Below are 24,719 nucleotides of genomic sequence, written 5' to 3'. Positions count from 1 at the left end.
TACGATTTTTGCTCAAACGTACAAATAAAGATAATTTCTGCTGAATCAGAAAAAACAGATGTGACAACCAGCTCCTCAAAGCCTTTTGTGTCCCATTCAGTGCACTCTTATGGGGAGCTGTTTCAGATGTGTATTCCGTGCACTTGCCAGACTGCACCAGCAGACATGAACCTGACAGACCAGGCCCACATTTCGGTCAAACTGCAGACTGATCAATGAAAACAAGGTCAGGGCCCCTTTGTGAAATCTTGCAGGCTGACCAAAAGAGGAAAAGAGAAGTAAATTAAATTGCAGACCTTTTTTTTTTTTTTTTTTTTTTTTTTTTTTTCCTTCTGAGAAGACCAAGTGGATGCTGGGAGCTGAACATGCTCTCCTTAAATAACTACTAGCTGTTGTAAAAGAGGCACAAGGCAAAAAAAAAAACCAACCAGATGAACTCCAAAAGCTCTTTAAAGTGTTTAGGGGAATGGAATCCATTTCAAGTACTCCAGATAGAAACAGCAATGCACAGTCTGCTGGCCCTAAGCTGCTTTTCCACTGGCAGGCAACACAACACCAGGCTACCAGTCCTGCCTTCATATTTAACTTTTGTGCACTGAAAAATGCATAAATTACTGTGAGCACTGTTCATTCCCTACTGCCTGCAGACTCCCATCAGCCCATATCAATATTTTTTTTCTTAAAGGAAATAAGGGAGTAAAGAGTAGAATTCAACTGGACAATTTTGTGCAGCTCTTAGTTATTGGATATTAGGAAAAAGAATAACTCCATTACAATTAGCTCACTTCTCTCCCTCCCCTTATCTCTCTGCCTGGAGATAAGACATTTCAACACTCAGAAAGTCAAGGATTGTTTAGTACTGAACACAAGATTAGTGCTTGGGGGAAAAAACCAACCTGAGGCACAAAAGCATAAATGCAAGTATTAACTGCAGAAAAATGACCCCATGACTTTTAAGTACTATTCACCCATGCATCATTTAATAGAAACAGTCTTATACAACTGGTTTCTACTTACTCTGACCCTTACAACAAACAGATGTTCATGACAGCATGTTTTAGCATAGACCACAAAGTAATGAAATACTGAACTACATGTAAGAGATAGCAGCATTGATGTCCCAGTATCAAAATGCTGCCAAGTTCACATATATTTTCAAGTTTACTGTGGGTATATTTGTTGTACTCTCTGTCCTAAGGAAAAAAGTCACATAGTTCAGGTACAAGAAGAACCCTGAGGAATAGACTGAGGCTGGGAATATGGTGCAGTAACCCGGTTCTTTCAGAAATCAAGCCTTTAATAAACATCTTACAAGTGCACACAGTGCACCTGTGACAGGTCTTGCACCACCCTTCACCCTGCTGTGTCATTTTAGAAGAAAGAAGCAAATGTAGAATGATCCTTCAGAACTCCCTAAACACACACAAACATTTTAAGAGGCCCTTTTTACCTCTCTCCAAACAAACACCACTTTGGTACCAACAACCATTTTCCAGACAGCACAGGAGCTGACATGCTAAAGAAAACAATCCCCGAAAAGGTTTCATTTGATGACAACATTGCAACTACATCTCAGTTCCACCCCAGGGGGAAAAAAAAAAAAAAACAACAAAAAAAACCAAAACCAACAAAAAAACCCCGAAAAGAAATGCAAGATCAAGAACCCAGGAAACATTAACCCTTGTAAGAATACAGGGCATCAAAAGAGAATAAATACATGTGCTGTGATGGCACTGCTGGTGCCTGAAATCTGGCTCCTTCAAAGCAAACTTAACAAGTCTGCAGCACAATAAAGGAACTTGTGAGCAGGAGAGGCCAGGCTCAATCCAGAGGCACAAACATCCATAAGTAATCCATTCATCACACCTCTTGCATGTGCAAAACTCATGTTCAAACACATACCAATCTCCTGAAATCATGACCACCCCCTATTTACATACTGATGCGAGCCAGTGTTTGTTTTTGCTGCCTCTCCAGCTTGCTCCTTGCAAAAGTATCATTCCTCCTTCTTGGATTGCTCACATAGTTTGCATATCAGTTGAGTGCTGTTGCCGCAGCTACAAGAACATGCTAAGCCCCAAGTCACAGCTGAACAAAGGAGACTAATTACTTGCTTGATTTCATCACTTTTAATCAACCGGCAGAAATCTTCTCTTGAATTGTGCTGTTGGGTGAGTTAATGAACTTTGAGACACATGAGTTGATTCTTTAACCCCAGGACCTGCAAGGCAAGATTTTTGAGCAATGGGCTTCAATTTTTCCTCCACTGGCAGTCCACTCCAGTCCTCAATCGTATCAGTTATTTAATTTAGTACTTCAATCTCATTTTAGCTGTAATGAGAGAATACAGCACGTCCAAACTTCATGGAGGGCACACCTTTAACACTGACACTTAAACAGGGAAAACGGCCAGCTACAAAAGAGACTTTTGGGACCAAGTAACTTTCCAATGTTTCCCACAATTGCCTTCAGTGTATGAAAACTGGAAGTGGATCCCTCAGGCTACACTCAAGCATCACTCTGCAAAAGGAAGGCTGCAGAACACGCAAACCAGCATGAAGCTTGGGATAAAGCAATGTCCTTAGTTAAGCTCTTTAGTACTTCAGAGAATTCACCCATTCCACATTGCAAAGGGATGAACAAACCGACAGCACATTTTTCTCTGGGAATTTCCCAGCCATAAATGGAAGCAGCTGCTTCTTTTAGTGCTGGGGAACGACTATTCAATCCCTTAAACAAGCAGCCTGACAGATTGGGAGGGGCAACACACACGATGGAAGAGAGTTCATCCAGTTGTATATGTCCTTGTTGAACATTATTTCAGTATTAGTATTTAGCTATTATCCTATTAATACATACCCATAACACGAGAGCAAAACAAATGTTATGTGGGAAAAAAACTGTTTCATAAACCATCCCCACTGGAACTCGCATTTACAAGATGTTTCAGGAGAAACTGGGCTCTGCCTTTTGGTATAATTCTGTAATCCAGTTTGCTTTCCAAGACCAAAGAAGTTTTTGACTCCATAAACACATAAATCTCTGGCCATTTAATGTCAGTTAAATTCCTCACCCTGCCATCCTGTGCCTGATTTATGGTCCTGAAACACTGGAATTGAAGCCTCTAAATCTTCCTTTTCTCTGATGGAAGTGTCTGCCCAAGTATCCTGGCTTTTATTTACTACTGGTCTCATCAGCTTTTGACACAGGGTTGATGTGCAAGCATTACCCACCTGGAGGCCTGGGCTCCAGGGGCGAAAAAAGGGTCATATTTATTCTTCCTGCACGTATCCCTCATCCCAAAGGAGGGACACAAGGCTAGAGACTTCAGTAAAGAATATTTTACATCTACCCTTGAAACACAAACAGTACCTTGCAGTTCTGGTTTATAAAGACCTAAACATGAACACCACACCCCTATCCTTTGCCTTTTATTGCCAGGATCTGTTAAACCTCAGCACAACATAACTTATTGCACATGCTGTCCCATACAGCTCCCTATGGAATGCTATTCTGGAAAACCTGGCAGGCTGCTGGGGACTTCGGGACTGAAGGGTGATTGGAGCTTTTCTCTTGTGAAGAGAAATTGGTAATTATACTTCACAGAAATTAGTTCCTGAGAGCTTTCCTTAATAGCACATAAGTATCGGCAAAATGTCATATTTAACTAAATTCCGCATTTTCAGAGAGGTCAAACATGACTGTAGCCTCGTCCACCTGATCAAATTAGCCAGAATGAGCCTTTATTCCAGCAAAACCAGAGTGGATGGGAGCTTGAGAAGCATGGCTCTTGCCTGTAAGGAGAATCCACCCACCCATGCTTTCCATCTGGCTTCCTCTGCAGCAGCACATGAGTAGCTCTCTGCATAAAACCATGGAAGATTAAGCTGTTTGAAGATTGAAACTCCAGTCTCTAGAATTTATAAGCTGCTGAAGAAAGCTCCAATTGCAATTGCATTGACTCGGTGGCCAGAGAACAGATGACTGGCTGCTGAGGGCATACCCTGCCTTAAGTGACAAGGCAGGGCCCTTTGTAGGATTCCCTACAGGTCAGACATATTTCCTGCTCCTGAGAGTTACATGTATTCCACAACCAACTGCTGCCACACAGAAAGAGGAAAAAAAAAAAAAAAGCTGGGCAGCACTTTGGAAGATTACTTGTGCTGTCTTTAATTAAGCGAAGGCCCTCGAAAGCAATACTGGTTATTAAATCAGGGTCCATGTGAACCACAACCTGAGAGACTTTGGAACAAGCTGTTCAGCAATGTCCTTATTCAGATAAATCATGCTGCCCACCTTAAATTAAAGAAGAACTTCTTCTGGATTTTTTTTTACATTTGCATTTCCTACTCTATCTGTGTGACTCTATGTCAGTGCAATACCTACACATATGGAGGATATAAACTAAATGCGTTTAAGATCACTGAGGAATTCTAACAGTTCCTTTGACACAAAAATGAGCCCTGTTACCATACCAGCCTTCCTGTGACCACAACCCCCCATGGCTGTTGCTATCGAATGTATGAGGATTCTAATGTTTTGCCCTTTCTGGGCTGAAAATTTGGTGTGAAAGTTTGTGCAGGGACTAAACCACTTCAACTGCACACCCCATACTACTGTTGCCTCAAGCTGACGTCCATGGGCCTTTTTCCTTCCACAAGGAGAGGCCAGCCCTTGGCAAAATGAAAATTAAGAAGAGCTGCAGTCACAAACAGAAGCTATTGGAAGGAAAATGGCTGGGATGGTATTGTAAAGCTCAGCCCTCCTGGATCGCAATGTGCCACAAGGCCCTAAATCTAACATTCATTGCTATGAATCTCACCGGGGAATTAACGGTAAGTCTGTATTCAGGAAACCACCACTTCAACTAAAAAGTGAGGGAAGTCGGCAGAAGGACTTCCCACACAATAACTTGTGGACAGAATACTTAAAATTCCCCTGGTTTTGGATTTATAACTTGTAAATGCAAGCAGAGCTCTCAGTTCATGCTTCAATGGTGTTTCATGCTTTGTTTTCCTTAGCTCCTCTTCCTGCTTTTATTCAGCAGATAGGTGGCTTGAACCCAGGAAGGCTAATGAATGCCTGACACAGCAGGCAGTAAATCTACAGACTAGCAGCTCATCCTAGCTTTATTGCTTTATTTTTTTTTAAATTGCTGATAATTACAATAATGCACATGGGCAGGGGTCCAAGACAGGAAGAATTACTGTCTGCAGGCAGATCTGGTGTGAGCTGATAATACCAGCCTGTATTTGCTTTTGAATTTAAATAGCAGAAATCTCACTAAAGTAGTCTTTGGCTTGCTTTAACTTGCTGGAAGGGGTGGAGCTCTCATCAGCCTGTCCTTTATTGACTTTCGTGGTGAAGTCTGCACCAGCAGAGAACTGGGAGCCAAGGCAGAAGCTGCAGTGGTAGCTGGGGTGCAGTTTATATTTAGATGCCTGCGTTTATGGCCGACATGAAGCCTTGAACACTCGGAAGTTCAGTGACAATACTCCATGTACTTCCATACAGCCAAGAGCAACTGTAGAATTACAAAGACCTGCTGCAGCCTGAAGCATTCCTTACTGCTTTGCACATTCCACTGTCTTTCTACAGCGAAAAGGGGAGACTTCCAAGTACCTGCTACTCATGGGCAGCCGTTTTGCCTTCGGAATTTGTACTTAGGACTATCAGATTATTTCCCCCTCCCCCTCTAGTTTATCATGCTCCATAAGGGTGTACATGAGTCAACGGGCACTTAATCTGCATGTGAGACATTTGCACAGGGAACTGCTGCATTTCAATAAGGAGTGTCACACTGCAGGCAGTACTGGTGCACAGCTAGGCTGGGGGAGAGGTGCTCAAATCCAGGAAAGCCACGACTCAGCGCTGCCTCAGCTTCCTGAAGTTGCTTGTGCAATATGGTTGCCTTTGGCATCCTCTTTTCAATCCCCGGAGAGACAAAGTTCGTAACTCTACTGGAACATTCCCTGAACAAATGTTACTTTACCCAGAACTGTGTCCTTTGAAAAAGATTAATTTCAGGGCCTCAAGCTTTCTAAAGTACATCTTGGGTGTAATGGCTGGGACTGGAACAGTTTAACACAAAGCCACCTTAAAAAGAAAGGCAAGAGAAGAAGGAAGCACAAACACTGATGATCCTCACACAGCACACAGGTAAGTCCAAATAGGTTTAACCAGCCAGGTTGCCTTCCATGTGTTGCAAGGATGTCAGGGACAATTTCCAAGCTGTGTCAGACAGACACATTCACGGCCACTTCCTTCCCCTTGCAGCAGAACACTGCCATGGCGCTATTTAATGTTCCCTTTTTATGGTGCCACAATAAGTCCTATCCCAGCACAAGGGAGCCAGGCCTATTTATCACTGGGCTAAACTGAAGCACAAAGTCAAGTGACTCGCCTAAGGTCACCCACCAGCAGGCTCAGCTCCCTTTAATGCTCGTCTCCTCTCTCCAATCTGTGTCATCACTCTGTCTTGCATGGCCCAGCTAATTACTGCTTTCCCAATTTAATTATTTGGGCATATGAGGCACAAAGACCCAAGATGTCCTGTTAGCCAGTCAGCAAGTGAAAACTTGAGTGCAAGTTAATGTTTTTACATTCACTAATATTCTACTGAAAAAATGGCCATGGGGCAATTTTGCCCTCCTGGACTACCAGAAGGGAGATGCAAACCGAAGCCTAAGGACAGCAGCTATGGCTTAATCGTGTTTGAAAAGTTTAACTTTTAGGTCTTGCATTTCTCAGCTGATTGTTAACACGAACCATCAGTGCTGACACCACAAAGGCATCACTGAGAGCAGCACATGTGGCAGAGTACTGAGAGATGCTACTTTGTAAGTAACTTCTCCGTGGGTTTTGACAGGAGAGCTCATGCCATCTTTAAGGCACTTTAGCTACACAACAGTTCGGGAATATAATCACTATAGTTACCAGGATACAGATTCCATAATACACAGGAAAGCACATTCAGAAAATCTTTCATTACTTCAAAGCAATTTATTCAAGGCAAAACTAACTCCTGGACTTAAAACTCATCACAAGTCACAAACCCACAACAAGTTCTCCACTAACTTCCCTAGTGGCCAAAACTGGCAGAAAGTGGACCGAATAATTTGTTAACATCAGGCAGACAGAAAAATAACCCCCCTATTATTGATTCAAAGTGATTTAGCATTCCAGGAGGGAACAAACCAAAATTCCCTTCCTCAAAACAGCACAAACATTTGTTTTACAGATCTTGTGAAGCTCACTGGGTGTTGCACAAAAGAGCCACTGCCGGAACCTGTGGTTCCTCACTCCATCCACTGACCACTCCACTGACTCCAAATAAAAAGGCTGCACAGACTGTGTCTTTATCCAAAACACAGTGATCCAAAAAAGCAAGCAGGAAGCTGAAGGGTGTATCTTAACAGAGAATTTGAACTGGCAAGGAAAAATTCCTGGGGGGGAAAAAGCAAGATAAAAGAAGGATAACAAGCAGGAATGCAGTCTGCAATGCAGTCTGAGTTTGGTCAAGTATCCATCACTTATAGATGTTTTTCAGCATCACAGATTGATTATTTATGTGCACAGACTGCATGTGTTTTCAAACATGATAAAATACTTACTTGGGATTTTCAAGCCCTGCAATTAGGCTACACAGAAACCTCCCAACTGCACACAGGAATGATTCAACAGGTCCTACTCTGGACATGCTGGAGCTCTGCAGGTCATGCCTATTGCTTTCCACCTCTAAATTCACAATCTTCTGTAAAAAAACCCCCAAAACTCAACCCAATTAATTGGTAATTCTGTCCTCCAAACAATTCAGATGAAACTTCGACTCTGCAGAAGAAACCATGAGGTTTTTTAAGTCTTGGCTTTCTGAGCTCTACCAAGCTTATGCTGATCCAGACCAAAATTGACAGGTTACCAAAAAAATTACAGAATAGCCTTGTTGTTTCAAGCATAAAAACTGAGGGTACTTTTACACTTCAAATCTTTTAAGTTCACCCAAAAGCACGGGTTACTTCTACAAATTTCAAATCTATGAAAACAGTGCATTTAGTAGCTGTTACTGAGAACATGTAGCAAGTCTGGCTCTTAGTAAATCTATTTTAAAAAATGGAAATTGGGATTTTAAACCAAAATCATCTTCTCATACCTCTTACCTCTCCTACTGTTATTTATTCAGAGTTGTTATGGAACATCTTTCAGGCAGCAGCTTACATGACTGCTCACATACAAAACAAAATCTTTTAAGAACCTTTAATGTCTAGGTGAGCAGAAATCAGTGCTTTAAAAAGATTCCTATACTGACATTAATTTTTTTCAGCTCCAGTAAACAACATCTTTTTCCTTAAAGAAAACTTCAATGTGAACACTGTGCCAAGAAAGTTTAGTTGCAATTAGCTGCTTATTAGGAAAAGTTCCTACCACTAACAACAACAACAAAAAAGGGCAAGAGAATTAACTCAGCACAACCATCTCAAATTGTCACCATAACAGTCTTTCATTTTCCTGATTGCAGCTATTTCTGATCCTAGCAATAAAAGAGGTGAAAGGCTGCCAGCTGCCTTCCATTACTGCCAGCAAACTGAAGGGGAAGGAGCAAGCCCTCAAGCAAGGGCAGAATGAAGAATGCCAAGCACTGCCCTGGTTAAGTATGGAAGAGGCTGGAGTGCAGGAGGAAGGCTCAGAGCAACACCTGGACTGAGCAGTCTGACACATGAGAAGTCAAATGACAAAAACCTTTTGAAGTATCCCCAAAATTTGTCAGCAGCAAGGTCACAGAAAGTAAAAGGACCTCAGCAATGGCTTAATGTATTTCCCTTTTTTCTACTCTTTAAAAGCAATCCTTAGTAATTTAGCAACACTTTATTTCTGAAGCATTAATTCATCAGCTGGGGTTTAACAGTCACAGCACCACCCTACAGCTAGGTTTGCAAACAATCTCTTATGGACGTATTAACCAGTTCCTTCACAGGAAGCAGCAGAGCTCTACTTAGAACAGCTGCCTAATGCTATTAGAAAATTAAGTGGTAATTTATAGAACAGACTCAAGCTGGCTGGGCTGAGATGCCGATTACTGATTTTGCTCATCCAGAGAGTAAAACTAGCTCCACAGAAGCAAGCCTAGAACCTCCATATCTGAGGGCTATCACTGCAGAATATTTACCGGCATTGCATGTGGAACACCTGAATTTCTTATGCTGAATTTTATAGCTCTTCACTCTGTTGAGCTGTACAAGATTGTGTAGCACTGCATGGAAATAAAACAAAATGGGAGAGGTGATTTTTATGTTTGACAGAATGAAATTTTAACTTGGTAATAGTCTCTCCCAGGTTTCAGTGGGAAGAATGAACCCTGTGTACACTGATAATTATTGCCTTGATGTTTCTTTATGCAATTTCTGAAAAATTTCAGGGTAGGGGAAAGAACACAGTTCTTTTCTGTCTGCTTAGATGAAATATAACTGACCATAAGATTAGTGGAAGAAATTACATGCCGCAGCTGCACCCACCTGATGGTCGGGTCCTTGATGAGTTTTAAGTAATTTGATACTTCACTGAGGGCTTCGAAGCACAAAGCAATCAGGTGCTGAAAGCTTTATTCCAAAGGTAGAAGCAGAAACTGCCTGTTCTGCAACAGCAAAGGAAATCGCTCTCCGAAAAGAAGCAGGTGGAACAGTTTTAGACAATCTTGTTATGCCTTAAAGAGGCACTATCCACCAAGAACTTCCATCACTTCAACTGATATTCCTCTTTAAGGTCTCTAAATGTACTGCGTTTTTTAGTTTGTTTTTTAAACCCTTTGCTGGGGCTGTGGGTTTTGGTTTGTTTGGGGTTTTTTTGGTGTTTTTTGGTTTTGTGGGGGTTTTTTTGGGTTTTTTGTTTTTGTTGGTTTTTTTGTTGTTGTTGTTGTTGTTTTGTTGTTTTTTTTTTTTTTTGTATGAAGACCAGCTGGAAGAATTGTAAAGAAAACTGTCAAGATAAGTTATTTTGAACACAAGCATTCCAAACAATTCTTTGTTTTCCTGCTTAGAAAAGGCTATCAGGCAGGGAAAGAAGTGACTATTGACTTTAACTTAGAGATGCTTTTCTTTCACCTGCTCAGATGCTCTTGGGAGACACGCTTGAATGAAAAAGAAATAAATGGTCAGCCTTCCAAACAAGTTTTGTTTTCCTTGACCCCACAAGCAGACAAGGACAGCGATGGAAATGCTGACTTAACATGCAAATCCAATCACTGGGACAGTGGTTGGTGGGTAGATTGATCTGCCCATTGATGCAATTGGCCACTCATCATTTTCCTAGCCATGGGCTGAGTCATTTCAATAGTGCTTTCTCAAAGTCAAAGGACAAAAATGTTGCATAAAGTTCTAACCCTGAGGAGCAGTGGTTTTATGTTCCAGTGGTTGATTTCAGACATGGCCCACTAAGGTGTTTTTTTTAATTCAGAAACCCAGCTATGCACATATCTCATCTGCAAATATTAACTCTGCCAGAATCTGACAAATCCCTGATGTAGATTAGCCCCACAGAATCTATTCAGACATCTCAAATCATAAGAGAGTAGCACACCAGAAAGCTATGCTACGATTACAGCCTGATGATGCAACAGCATGAGACAGTCAGAAGCATACCTCATTCTAATATTCTTACTTAGAACATCTTACCAAAAAAATCATTGAGAGCCCAAATGAGTTCCTTACCAGACCATGCTTCAATTATCCTGAAGGCGGCCTCTCCCTGCACAATTTCCAGCCAGCCTGGACAGCTGTAAGACCAGTACTACATGGATTTCTGTTATAAGAATGGGAACATTCTGAGAATGTTCCACTGAGAACTTCTGTATCTCATTGTATCTCATCGTCCACTGCTGGGGGAGGAAAACAGGTTTGGTAACCAGCACAAAATGGATTCCTGGTGTCAAGGCTACGTGGCAACTCTACAGCCTGGACACCAAAGGCAAATGGAGCAACTACTTAGTCACACCACTGCATTGGAGGCTGTCCGTATTTTCGTACTTATACCTGTCAATTAAGGGATATGCATGTTAACCCAGAGAGGTGGGAATAAATAAGAACAGTCCTCTGCTTTGGGCTGTTCCCAAGGTTAATTCACTGCAGGAAGCATCCTAACAAATAGTGCCAAACACACCATTTTAAGTGGTACTCAGGAGTCAAGGTGAGGCAGATGGGACCAAATATCCACTCAAACACAGCACGGAAAAATGAAAGCAAGACAGTGTGTCTACAGACAGCACTGCCAAGCATTTCCATATGCAAACTAAGCCCTGGTTTCATCTTTCTGTGACACTGAGCATTCAAAATCTGGCTCAAGTTAAAGGTGTTCCTGTCCTGATGCATTCCAGCAGATTGTATCACTCCAGCATGTTCAGTGTGTCTCTATCTTTATTTTGTACTTTACAGGACATTTAGTATATTCAGCAGCTTAATGACTGTTTTAATCCTCTTCATCAGTGAAGAGCATCATCCTGGACATGCTGTAGATAGAGACTGTGAGATGGATGCTGCTCAGAGATCTATCTGAAGAGCCATTCCAAAGCACAGCAGTCACTCCAAGGCAAATACCACAAAACAAAAAGAAATCTCAGCTTTGCTTGATCTGGTGCATCTAAAGCTTGCTCTTATAAAGATCAGCCCACTTTCATGGCTTGAGCTTAGAGCAGGTCAGCAGCATCTTCTTAAGAAAAAGACAAAGGACTCTTAGTGGCAATGCATCTCCAAGTCAACACCTGGGGAAAAGCTGCTGAAAGTTTAGCACATTAAACCCATCTTAGGTAATGCTGCTGCCAGCTGTGGCTAAATATTTGTTATGCCCCCAGTTATAAGATCAAAAGAAATATAAGAATCTCAGCCTAGTAAATAAAATAACACAAAATTATGAGTAAAGCTATCAGCCACTTAGATAATGAATAATGATTCAAATTTTTTGCAAAAATCTTTAAAGACAGTGACATAAAGCTAAAAAAGCGAAACTGAAACCAAGGAGAGCAAAGCAAATGAAGACAAGTCATCTTTGCTTTTGCCTGGAGCAAAAGGCCTTTTAGGGTCTTGGAAAGCAGTGCTCCTCATGTCCCTGCTACAGCACACATGACACTTGCAGCTCAAAATTTTCTTGGGTGTCTCCATACTATTCTTCCTCGGAGCACCCAGTTTAGCAGTTTGTACACACACCAGTAGAAGTATGACAGTGGCCATTTCAGAACAGCACCACCCCTGAAATCCATCAGCATCTATTACAAGAGGACTACAATGCTGCATTCTACTCAGAGCCCTGCAGTGAAAGAGGGAATTAATACTCTGTAGATGCTCTGTGGAAAGCCTCCCATAAAGCTATAGTTTGAAAAGTATTCTCTTCATCATGCTAATTCCCATGTGAAGCAAGTTGCAAATCCATCCAAACCCAAGAATTTCAGCCTCAACTTCAACATTACTTTTCTCTGTACTGTGGATTTTACATTTAAGCAAATTCAAAAGAAGATTTCCTGCCATTTAAAAGCCCTACTATGTGAGGAATCCAGCTCTTCTAGTTCCTCTTCCTGGCAGCCAGGATGCAAAGGGAAGGACCTGTTGTGCAGGGAGAGATCAGCTAGTTTGTGTTTATTTCTTTGGCTCTTAACCTGAGAAACAAAGATATACTCTGCAGCATGATACAAGGATTTAAAACTAAGGATTTATTAAAAACACTATACATAAAACACAGCACAATGATTCAAACACAGGTAATAGATTTCAGCCCTTGTGAGAAGTGCAAGTTCTTATTCACAAACTCAAATGTGCATACCTTGGAAAAAAAAAAAAGACAAAAAGTGCATAAGCATATAGGAGTGGAACAGAACACGTGACAAGCTCTGATCCAGCCCACAAAGCCAGCTGTGGACAAGGCAGGGATACAGCAGTGCAAACCCTTCCACCGCATCCAGCCTTTGCTCTGGCAAGTCTTTCATCTCTGCCTCAGCTATAGGGAAATTGCTTCCGAGAAAGCGGCTGTGCCCTTAACAGGACATCCACATACCGACTGGCTCTGTTGCAGGGCAAGTATTGATGCAATTTAAACAAGACAGCATTTATCAGGAGTGACAGAGGTAGGGACATGCTTTTTTTTCCTTGTTTCCCCAATGAGTGTCACCTGCAGTGACACAATGCTCTGCCTCAAGCCCAAGCTTCACACACCCACAGGAGCACCACAACTTCATTCTGTGACCCCCTCGAGAACTCCCTCAGCCTCACCTGGGATCTGGCTCTTGCCCAGGTAAGCCACAGCATGATGTCCACCCATGCCCAAAGGGTGAGCTCTAATACATCAATACACTGCAAATGCAAAAATCTCATTTTGGCTGGTTACCAAAGGAAAACCTTCTCCACTGCCTGACATTTCGAGCACTGAGGCTCTACTTAAAGCCTCTGGAAATGAAGTGGTTATTGAAACCCTGCAACTTAAACTACTTAGAGGCACTTAAATCTTATCCCAAGACCAAATAGGAGCTGCGAGCATCCTGCTCCATTCAAGAGTAATAACCGGTTTCCACAATAACATGCACCCTCAACAATTTCTCAGTCTCCTTTTTTCCGGGCAGGCAGCACATTTCAGTCCATGCACAAGCAACTCCTGTACCCTGCATTTCAGAATTCATCTTTGACCAAGGCTGCTAAGGCAGGCTCCACGCTCTGCTGGAATCCTGACACCATTTAATTCTTCTTCAGGGCTTCTAAACATGTTTGTGGTCTTGCAGCATAAAACAAAACTCCTATCAAATTCAGTTTCTTCAGTGAGGGCTTTGATAAATTATGCAGGGAAAGACTCACGTTCAAATGCCAATACACTCTCTGGGAACACCAACCACAAGTTTGAAACAACATTTTGCATTTAATCTTTTGAGAAGAATACTTATGAGATTAAAGCAAATCTGCCCCTCTCTATTTCAGGTCACAATTACTGTTAGACAACCAGTGTAAGAAGTCAACCAATGCTCGGTATAATTCATGCAGATTCCTTTAGGATCATTTTTCAAGTTACTAGGCCTGATATGAATGACAGAAGATTAAACAAACCAACTAAACTTAGACTTGGCAACATGCCATGTCAAAACCAAAACCATATAGAGAATCTGATGATTAAAAGTTTTATGCTAGAGGGTACCATACGTCTAAGCAGAGACCAGCTTCTGCTGTGAATATGCAATCCAAATCTGCTCGGAATCTAACAGGACTGCATAATATTTATTGGAACAGATGGTATGGGTAAGATTTTTCTTTTTGTTGCTGTCATTTCACACCATACAATGACATCATAACTAGTAAGATTCATCAACACAAAATCCAAAAGAAAAGGAACAAAGCTTTTGGCAGGGAACTGGAGCTAAAAATAACATAAGAGCCTTTAAAGAAAAGCCCAATGATTAAAAATGCAAATGTTTGGCTTTTGATTTAAGCATCTCAGTACTAAGTTAGCATAAGGCAACTCCTGGAAAATACCAAGCAGTTTGCTAAACCTCTGTTTCACCTCTGCATCATCAACACCAGATGAAGATTTTTGAGTTCATCTCACTGGCTCCATTTAGAGGTTTGTGGTGATGGGTTAAAGAACCCAAGCACAACATCTTCATGAGAAAATGCAAGCCCTGCTATAGTAGAGCGTTAACAGAATAATACAATTCTCACTAACACAAGGATTGAAAGAAACCAACCCCCTGACGCACACGTCAGAACACCTCAGACATCTGAAAATATAACATAACCAGAAAACATTTGTTGGAGGAAAAGAGACCTAAATGAGAACAGGAAATTTCAAGGTTAAACACTGATTTTATTTAAACATGAAGTCATCCATAAGGAGATGATGATTAGCCACTCTTAAATGGAAACCTCACTGAGTATCAACCTGCTGTTAGAGCCAAGTGAAGCATGGCTCCAGCCAGCTTGGGGTGTCTGTGAGTGTCTGCCCGTCCCTGCCCTTGACCTGGATCAAAATACACTTTGCAATGCTATAATTTTGTTAGAGAGAAGCTTACTGTACGACATTACCTAAATGCATCCCTGTCACAGAGCCAGAGCCTGGGATCTGTGTGCTGAGGCATGTTTATCATCTGCCGCACCTTGGCACAATACCACGGGTTCGGTGACACTGCTAACAGCTGTAACACACCAATGACTCAGTGCCTCACCCTGGAGCTTCTCCAGCACAACTGAGAACCAAGGCACAGCTCCCACCTTCTGTGGGTTTTGTTGGGTTTTTTCAGGCTGCATCTAAGTTATGCTGGCAACTTGGTAACTTGAAAAACTTGAGCTCAAAGTCATCATTTGATAATGATTTTCCGTTAGTCTCAAAGCACATTGAAGACATCCAAGCCAAACAATTATTGACTTGTCTCCTCCATAAGCTTCTTTGAAGCTCGCACACTGCGTGGAATAACAACTTCCCACCCTGCTTCATCAACTGAAGGCCTTGTCCAGTCACAGCATTCTACCCCACAGTTCACCTGTGCAGGAAATCCTGGCATTAGAAATAACTGGTGAGACTTTTGAAGGTCCAGAGGAGGAATCCCCCACAAAAGCACCGGCAAAGAAGATTGTACTAAACTCTGTACGCAGCCACACGGATCTGCAGGTTGAGAACTAAGAATTCCCTCAAACCACTGCTAACGGATGTTATTGCGCAGCCCAACATAGTCATTGTGAGAAACAAATCTCAGGAAAAAATCAGCTCCGGTGAAGCCACTATCCTTGCAGTAAACACACCAACATCAGGATAGCCCAGCTGCAGCAGTCCTCACAGACTACTAGGCCATCTTGCCAGGAGAGATCTCTAAGTCAGATGAATACATAAGTATGTACATGAACCAGGTCTGCCAGTAGTAGAGAACAAAAGGCTTTCTGGACCATGCCTCACCCAGCAGTGAGCTTCCCCCAAGAAACAGAATACCAACATGTGATTTTACTTCCCATTGTCACCAGCTAAAATGGAAAGTGAAATAAATCACCAAATGCCACAGAGAGCAGCAGCATTTGACTGTGCACACTAGTTAAGAGTGATTAGGAGGCTACTGAAGATATAAACCAAAATGAAGGTCTGAAATACATTCATTTGTACAAGAGTATTATCACAGCAGGCAAACATGACAACCAGGAGTTAGAACTCAATTTAGGACATCTACAAGTTGATCCTTCAAGAATAAGAAGTACATCCTTTTCCCCAATGGCTGCATACAAAACACCCCTGTAATACCTCCAAATGAAGAGCTAGTAAGCAGCTTAGCCACATGTGCTCTTGATCAGGTGGACACCTGATTACATAAAGCCAAGCAGGCTGGGTTTGGGTACTAGAGAGATTAGTTTAACATCACTTGCAGAACATTGGTGTTTTGATCAGTCATCTCAGATTGGAACCTAAAACTTCTATAACTGTACATAAAGACAAAATTTTGCATTTTAAACATTAATCCTTCAGAGCAAGCATTAGAACTTACAGACATTTAAAAGCCAAGCTAAAAGGTGGATTTCACTTCTGTATTCTTTGGTACGCGGGTTTTCCCTGTTCTCACGTAAGGTAATATAGCTTAGAGAACACTCACTCACAAATATATATTAATTCCAACTGAGAAGGCAGATGGAGGTGAAAGTGGTAAATCTAGTGCTGAACAAGTTAAAAAAAAAAAAAGTGTCATTCACAAGCTAGATCTCCATGTTAAACGTATGTGCATCTCCCTGCTTACAGTTGCAGGAATTCATAAATTAAAAGACATCAAATCTAATGTTAAGAAATTACTCTCAAAGAAAACCCCAGCCAAATTATGTCCCACAAAATGCACTTTTCCCTGTGCACTGCCCCTCAGGAGTGAGAGTGCTGCTCCTACAGCACCAACCCTGAACTACCACTTGCCCTATATAAGTATCTACATACGGAAATATTGTAAGTTTGCACAATGTTGTCAACCCTTTCCTTCCCACTGAGACTTATCGGCACCTATAGGAAAAAGCTGAAAAGGAAAACATCCAAAAACAAATTATAAAATTAACATAGTTAATGCATGGTCACAGAGCCCTAAGTACTCCATTTAAGATACCTAGCAAGTAAAACCTGTGGTTGGAGATGCCATTTCATTGTGACAAACTCACTGCAAGTAGAGAAAGCAGAACATGTGCATAATGGGTGCAGAAACAGTTTTGGGAAAAAAAGGGGCAATCTTGCAAGATCAAGTACAGTTCTGAATTAGGAGCCTCACCAGAAGGGTTTCTAGGCCACTGTGAGTATGCAAAGCCTTCCAATTAAGAGCAAGCATGGTCTTAAATTAACACTGTGTTTCAGAGGTGCTGACTGCCTGAACTTAAAAACAACGACACCAAGTTTTACTGCACAAAAGCAAGAGTCTGAGGGATTGCATCAGTTTTGAAAGCCTGAGGAGTTAAGGAGCAGAGTGTGAAATGTCCAAGTGTAGAGAGGGAAAGGCTTTGCCTTCTGTGAAGAAATAGCCGACGATGGTGTATTTCTCTTCTATTTTCAGCTGAGGGGTTTTGGTTAATACACATGTAGAGGCAGATGCTGCAAAGTGACTTATGCTTCCAAGATTGAGCCCATACGCCTCCAAAAGACACACACACACAGGGAAAAGCAATGGCTGAAGTTTTACAAGGCACATCTAGAGGAGCACAACTGGTGCAGAGCACAGGGAACTGCACTAATCCTTCCCTGCACTCCCAGGTGCTGGAGGAGCAGCAGTGTGTAATTATAATACAGCTAAAGCCACCTACAGAACAGCTTTTGAATAAATTGCAGGTGATGCAACAACCACATTAACAAAAAAGGTAATTCAATCCCTGGTAGAGCTATTAATGCCTAAATAACATTTAATAGAGGTGATAATTATTTTGCAGGTGAAACCAGGAGAGCTAAAGACATCCTCCAAAAAGGAGCGCTTCCCTTCATGTGCCATCCTACAATGCAGCAGAAAATCTACAGCCTCTCTGCAGTATCAGATTTGCTTTATTTCCATATCTTTGCTTCAGAGAAGCTTTTGTTGAAGCTTGTAAGAGGCACTGCATATAATCACCTTCATAGGAAGCTGTATTTCCTAACACTGGGAAGCAAAGTTTTAAGAACGGAGAGCAAACTAAAGGCCACAGGCTCAAGACTGGAATTTTCCTGAGCTGTTTCTGCCCATGACTCGAACACCAAAGTGGAAATTTCCCTAGGTGGAGTTCTTTGTTCGATGCAGCAGGCAATTAGAAGTCCCCGAGGTCTGCAGAAACGGCACAAGGCTGATATTTTTGTCAGGAAGAATTTAAGCAATACCAGACAAAAATAATAACATGAAATTCTGCTGCAAAACACAGCCTTTTTTTTTTTTTATCCCTCCCCAAAATCCTGGTGATTTCAAGCAGGCAGGTAACAGATGTAAGCATCCAAGAGAGCTTTGGAAAAATACCAAACCTTATTTTGAAAAAAGCAGTATCAAGTCTGCATTGCCTTAGATTTGATTACACAAAAAGGTCAAATAATAAAAAAAAAAAAAACCAACTTTGCACCTTCAAGGGCCTTGAGGGCACAGCAGAAGTAGTTTATCACTGGAATACAGATCAAATTAGCATGGATTTATTTTCTTTTCCCAGCTGGCATCAGTGTCCTGTTTGAGGGACCTGGGGACTTCACAAGCAAAACAAGCAAAATTCAGACACATACTGCTATGGAAAGAAACACCTTAATTGCTGGGATCCATGATTTCTCTAAACTCTTCTATTCATATTCATTTGGAAGAGAGACTGTCAGAGGTTATCAGCCATCTCCACACAGTGATCTGAAAGGGAGACCAACTGCCACCAGCACCAAGTCTTGAGAACGCCCTAGTCAAGAGTTCAGATACAACAATTTAAGAGAAAAAAATAAACTGCCATTCACTCCCCTTGCTCTGTGCAGGACAGAAAGAAAAACAGATTGTAGTTGATAAGAAGATTACTGGGCATTCCAGGGACAGGGAATGGGAGCTAAGATAATCAAGAGACAGAAAATCTACCTAATGGGACCCTGCCAATCCAGCTGAATTAATAACTGCAAACATTGTTACACATTTTCCATAACTTTCAAATGACATCTTGATTATTGAAAAAATCAATTGCTTACATATTTTTATCACATTATCTGATAAAATCCAGTAATGACCACATTATAAGACCCAGAACAGAACCACTTACTTCCTAAGCTCTGCATTGAGAGCTGTTCTTGAGCAAATCTGGCAGCAATGAAGACTTGAGAGCTGCAGCCCCCCCCCTGCCCCCCCGACAAGACAATGGGAGAGGGTGCAGTAAAAACAAGGATTAAAATGCCACTGTTGACATTTTATGCCAGCAGACAAAGGTGGCTATCATGCCTTTGGAGGATGCAAATTGAATTACAGGAACGTTTTCATTTTAATCCTTCTCAAAAAGGTCAGTGACCCCTCTCCGGGGCTGCTGGCTCCTCCTGGAGTGTCAAGGTGTGACACAGCTGCTCTCCCTCTATGCCAGTCCTGAGACAGGCAAAACCCGGGATCTGTTTCATCACACAGACACCAGGCTTTGGAATCAGATGACAGCTAGATTTGTTTTACAAGCTGATTTTTCATGGCACATGTCCTTCAGCAGCAGATTCCAGAAGGGATGTGCACAGCAGCCAAATTTGTCTCGGATGTAAGAGAGGAAGTGACCTACAGCTGGAGGAGTTGCCAAACAGGTGCAAGAGACTGGAAGTAGCATCGGCAGCTACGACAGTCCCCTGCCACCAAAGCAATGCCAAGGAACCTGATCTGGGCATTAGCTCCATCCCCTCAGAGCAGCTTCATCCTTTCTGCAAGGTAACCTCCTCAAGAGTTGTTCCACAAATAGTTATCAACCATGTTCCATTGACTTACAGAATTTTAACAGAAAGACTGATACAAAGTATGTGGAATACTATTCCTCAATAGCAACCAAACAAGCAGAAATCATGGACTAGACCAATTCCATACAACACACATTAAAATTATCCAAGAACCATGTCTACTGCCAGTTCGGAATTACTGCCAGCTTAGAGCTTCGGATTTTTTGCATCACACTGAGGTAGATGTTGTGCTTAACCAAGCTTGCTAAAATTTACTGCAAACTCTCAAATCCAGCCATTCACAAGCAGCCACAAGCCTGCTCCTTATCCAGTCCTAAATAACCCAGAACCTCCACAAGGCGGATGCAGCTGTTTTGCACTTCCAAACAACATTCAGGCGTAGAATATTAAACTCAGTTTACGTGCCATTTCTGATGCTCAGCACATACTTTGCTCCTTCCCTCTAGTAAGGCAGGTTATAGTGTCAAGTTTTTAAACCCGTAAGATTTTTTCCTACTCATCCTGTTGTTTGGAGAGCTAGGTTACACCGAGGTTTTGGATTTAGGATAAAGCTGGAATATCCTCTGTCCAGTTATTTTCATATATGTAAATACAAAACGTATTTTGTACATACAAAAGTAATATATACTCACATATGTGTGCGTGTATGTGAATATATGCACGCACACGCGCAGACACCTATGGGCATCTAAGCCATTTCTATATGAAATGCACAGCCTCTACACTTCGGCTGAAGCATCTTCCCCGAAAACCGAGGTACCAGCTCCAACCCAAAGATTTTTTTAGGATCCATCAGCAACCAAATGGATTTGTTTAACCGAGGTTTTTCTCTAGGGAATGGCTCTCTGTCTTCTAAGCTTCTGGACCCATCTGAAGCTGGCCACTCCTGCTCCCGAGCCAAGAACGCCGAGGTCACGTCCCCAAAAAAACCAGCCCCAAACATCCCAGTGAGACGGAGCTCCCGCCCAGATGAGCAGCCTGACGGATACGGCTTTCCCGAAAACTCAAACTCACACCCTGAAAGGTCTCGGAGAGGCTGGACAATCTCCAGTTGGCTCCACATCAGCCAAGATACCCCGAACCCGCTTACCTCCCTCCTGCGCATCGAATACCCCCGGGGAAACCCCGCCCGCTCGCCCCCGCACCCCCCACACACCTCGATGTATCCGGCGAGGACGGCCGCGGGCCCGAGGAGCGCCAGGAGCTGCAGAACCGCAGAACCCATGGCCACCGCCATCATCCGCCGCCGCCGCCCGAGCGCAACTGCGGCCGCAGCGCCCCCGCGGGGACCCGCCTCGCCAGGCCACGCCCCCTCCCAGAGTGACAGCCGCACGTGCCAATCGAGAGGCGGCGTGTAGCCGCACCTCCGCGACGCTACCAGCCAATGGGACGAGGCGTATGGCAGGTGGGCCCGCCCCCCGGCGGGAAATGGCCGTCGCGGCTGACGGGAGTCGTGGGGTGATGGTCAGGGCTGGGGCGTGGTCGCGCCTTGCAGCCTCAGTTACCCCAGAAGTCAGTTGTAAGGTAAAACTGCGCATAGCGGGGAGCGGAAAAGGCCGCGCCCTTTATCGTCTGCAGGCTAAACGCTTCACCCTACCACTGCGGAGAGCAGGAACGCTCAGGGGTAATAAAAGCCTAATGAGATGTTTTCCTCATCTAAAAATAAAACGATGTTTCTCACTCAAAAAAGTCCATCCCCGATTTATCAAACCCTTGACCCATGTGCAAGCAGCAAGTTCTCAGCCGTTCGGGTTTCGTATTAAAACGTAATACGCGTGTTCTTTATTTATTTTTTTTTCCCTTCAAATACAGCTATTGAATGATAAGAATGATCATCATCAATGGCTTCATCCTGCTGCCAACACTGGGTGCCCTCACCAGGCACTACCTGGAAGACATCACATGTGCTGCCACACATGCTGCTCTGTAAATACAGCAGAGCTCTCCATAAACTTTAAAGAACATCCATGTATTTAATTAAAAAACAAACACATCACCATCACCACCCTCCAGTTTGTGTTTCTTTTCAACCAGAGCATGGCAGCAGTTCCTTCCAGTGCAGATGTTTGGCCACTGCTGGTGCTACTATTTCAGGACAAATTTCTGGCTTTAAAACCAGGTTCTTGTGCCAAATTTGCATGGAGGGTATTTTAATTTCACCATGTTAGTTAAAAATTTAAAATAATTAGAATTTTAAAATAAGCAAACCAGGAACAGAACAGACCTACCAAGTGCAACTGCTGATACCACAGACCTTCCACATCTGTGCAGAGCATTTATTAGCCCCTTTTTAGTACTTTCCTTGGTTTTCCCAATGGAAATGTACATCAGTCAGTTCAGGGATGACAAATGCCCACCTTGAAAATGCAACCCCTAAAGATCCCACTGGTTGCAAGAACAGGAGATCTTTAAAAATACCAATATACTTTAGATTTCTTGGATTTTTTTCACACTGATGTGCAGTGAACCCACTGGCATTAAGTTAGAAAAGCAGTATCGTGGAATCACAGAATGGTTTGGGTTCGGAAAGCTCATCTCATTCCATGCCCCTGCCATGGGCAGGGACACCTTCCACTAGACAAGGATAGACCATCCTATAAATTCCATATATTTGCTTTCATTTTGTGTGAAGATATGTGAAGTGCTTAAATGAGATGGAAAAAGATCTTAGTACAAAATGTCATAGTTATAAAACATTTCCATTCTGAACTTCCATATTCTTTACTGGCTTTTACAAGTACTGTTTTCCGAAATATTTTTTCTGAAATATTTCTCTGAAATATTTCAGAAAAATTTCTAAAACACTGCTGAAATGTTGCAGATGGGGCAAATCTGTGCAACAGATCAATAAGCAGCCCGGTTTAATTAAAATTGCTGACTGGTCCACTGGTCACTTATTATAGTCTCTTTCTTGCACTATTTGAAAACCTTTAAATCTCTTTTACTGCAGTCCTCTGGCATATATAATTTTCTTTGTAGCCTGGCCAAGTTCAGTTGAAAAATGGAGTAACAAGTTGCTTTTGAAAACTGACACATTTTAATGTAAATGTTTTAATGTGCAATATGAATACAGGAGTAAATAACAAAATATTCAGAGTTAGGCTTTTCCCTTTACTTGAAAAGGAGTAATTTTTTTTCCTCCCCATTCCAAAATGCACAAGTTCTTTATAAATATTTGGGTAGGGGCTTTCATTAGAGGTTGATTTTATATAGTATTTAAAGTGCTACATAAATTAATTTACTTTTAATATTTACTTAATGCTTGGTGAGAATTTACACTCACAGCACTGATTCCAACAGTGCTATCCTTGTTTTTCTGAAAAACTTTAAATCTGGTAACCCTTGGGGAAGTCTCTCAGATGAAGTAAAACCTCAGCTGCATTCTCACCTGCTCCTAGTTCTGCACTGTAGATACACCAGGGTGTAAGAGCTGAAGTCCTGCAGCGAGGCTGCAACACAGGATATTCCTCTTCAAGAGCAAGGCCATCAGTTCACTACCTAAAAAGCACATGAAAAATCAAAGTCTGAAGAATAATACATTTCCCTTCATACAGAGATCAGTCCTCTCAGGACAAAAAGTCCCCAGGAAAAAACGTTTAATCTCCCAGATCTTGATCATTCCTTGGTGATGATCAGGAGCTCTACATGCAAGTAAATTCATAGGACTACAGGGTGTCAGGGAGAGAGATTGAGATAAGAACCTCCAGCAAGATGCAAATGGAATTCCATCAGTTGGAAAAAACCCAAAGGCTTTCAGCAGGGAAAGGCTTTGGGGATGGCTGTTTTCAGGTGCCTCCTGTCCACATAGGTCACTGCAGGCATGGAGATGCTCATGATGCCCATGTTTAATTCAGTGCACAGGTCTGTTTCAGGTGAGCACTGGTACTTGTCTGTTGCCTGTGACAACAGCACCTATTTTAATCAATGCTGCAAGGCTGCAGCATTCCCTAGGACACCTCTCCTGCTGTTAAACCTGTTAGGTAGGTGACAGCTTACATTTACTTCCAAGAATCCCATTTTACCCAACTTCTGGAGCTCTTAGTGCCCTTTTCCAGGACATCTGGGCTAATGAAGCACTGAGAATCTCATCCTCACCTTTAGCTGCCAATGTTTATTCTGTAAGAAATGTTTCAAGTGAACATCTCTGGCCCTTATTACTTGCAAGACCATGATTGTGTAAACAGAAAGCGCATATTTATGATTGCAAAAATGTGCTCTGAAAGAGTAATGTTAAACTCATGATAAAAGGAGCTAACAGAAATCATCAAGGAACGCATCTGGTACCATTAAACTCTCCGGGAGCAGCAACTTTAGCGAACTGGTGCATTGAGATCCTGTCAGTACCTGGAGAATGAATTCAGAGAAGTGAGGAAATCTTTGAAGATTCCCAGCATTCTCTTAAACTCCTGAAATTAAAGCATAAAATTAGTCTAGCCAGTGAATTGTAACCCAACCCTATACAGCTAAACTTGATTGCAGATGTAAATGGGGGATCACATCATTCGTACTAGTTCTGTGTGACAGGTATGTGCAAGGTAGAGCTTGCAAAAGTAGAGCTGAGTCAGTCTGGGTTTTTAGGAGATAGAATGCAAACTGAAGTTAGAAAAAACTAAAGAATGTGGTGGGATTAAGTAAAGAACTCCCTAATCCTTATTATTTGATATCATAATCATACTCTGTCATCCTGATTTTCAGCTTTCTGATTTGTTTTCATATTTCTACTGCAGTTTCTCACGCATTTAACATAAACAAAGTAGATTGTTTTCACATTCCTCTCTGTGATGAACTGCTGGTTTGACCACTAGGGTCAGAAGGGTGTTCCTCTCATCCTCCAGTCCTTGACCAAATCCCAAAAA

General features: G+C 42.2%; 1 protein-coding gene across 4 annotated transcripts in view; it reads right to left on the bottom strand.

The window, feature by feature from the left end:
- The window catches only part of APLP2 (amyloid beta precursor like protein 2), a 47,239-nt gene extending 26,112 nt beyond the window's left edge, over nucleotides 1–21,127 (bottom strand). For all 4 annotated transcript variants that reach the window (XM_066203617.1, XM_066203618.1, XM_066203619.1 and 1 more), the window contains exon 1: nucleotides 21,020–21,127. In XM_066203617.1, the coding sequence (XP_066059714.1) occupies nucleotides 21,020–21,103 (84 nt within the window). In that variant the 5' untranslated portion in view covers nucleotides 21,104–21,127. The remainder of the gene's footprint in view (nucleotides 1–21,019) is intronic.
- Between the last annotated feature and the right edge of the window lie 3,592 nt (nucleotides 21,128–24,719).

Source organism: Chamaea fasciata, unplaced genomic scaffold (assembly GCF_029207755.1).
Source record: "Chamaea fasciata isolate MVZ Bird 193981 ecotype frontalis unplaced genomic scaffold, bChaFas1.0.hap1 SCAF_24, whole genome shotgun sequence".
Classification (NCBI taxonomy): Eukaryota; Metazoa; Chordata; class Aves; order Passeriformes; family Sylviidae; genus Chamaea; species Chamaea fasciata.
This window is presented reverse-complemented; position numbering and strand designations above follow the sequence as displayed.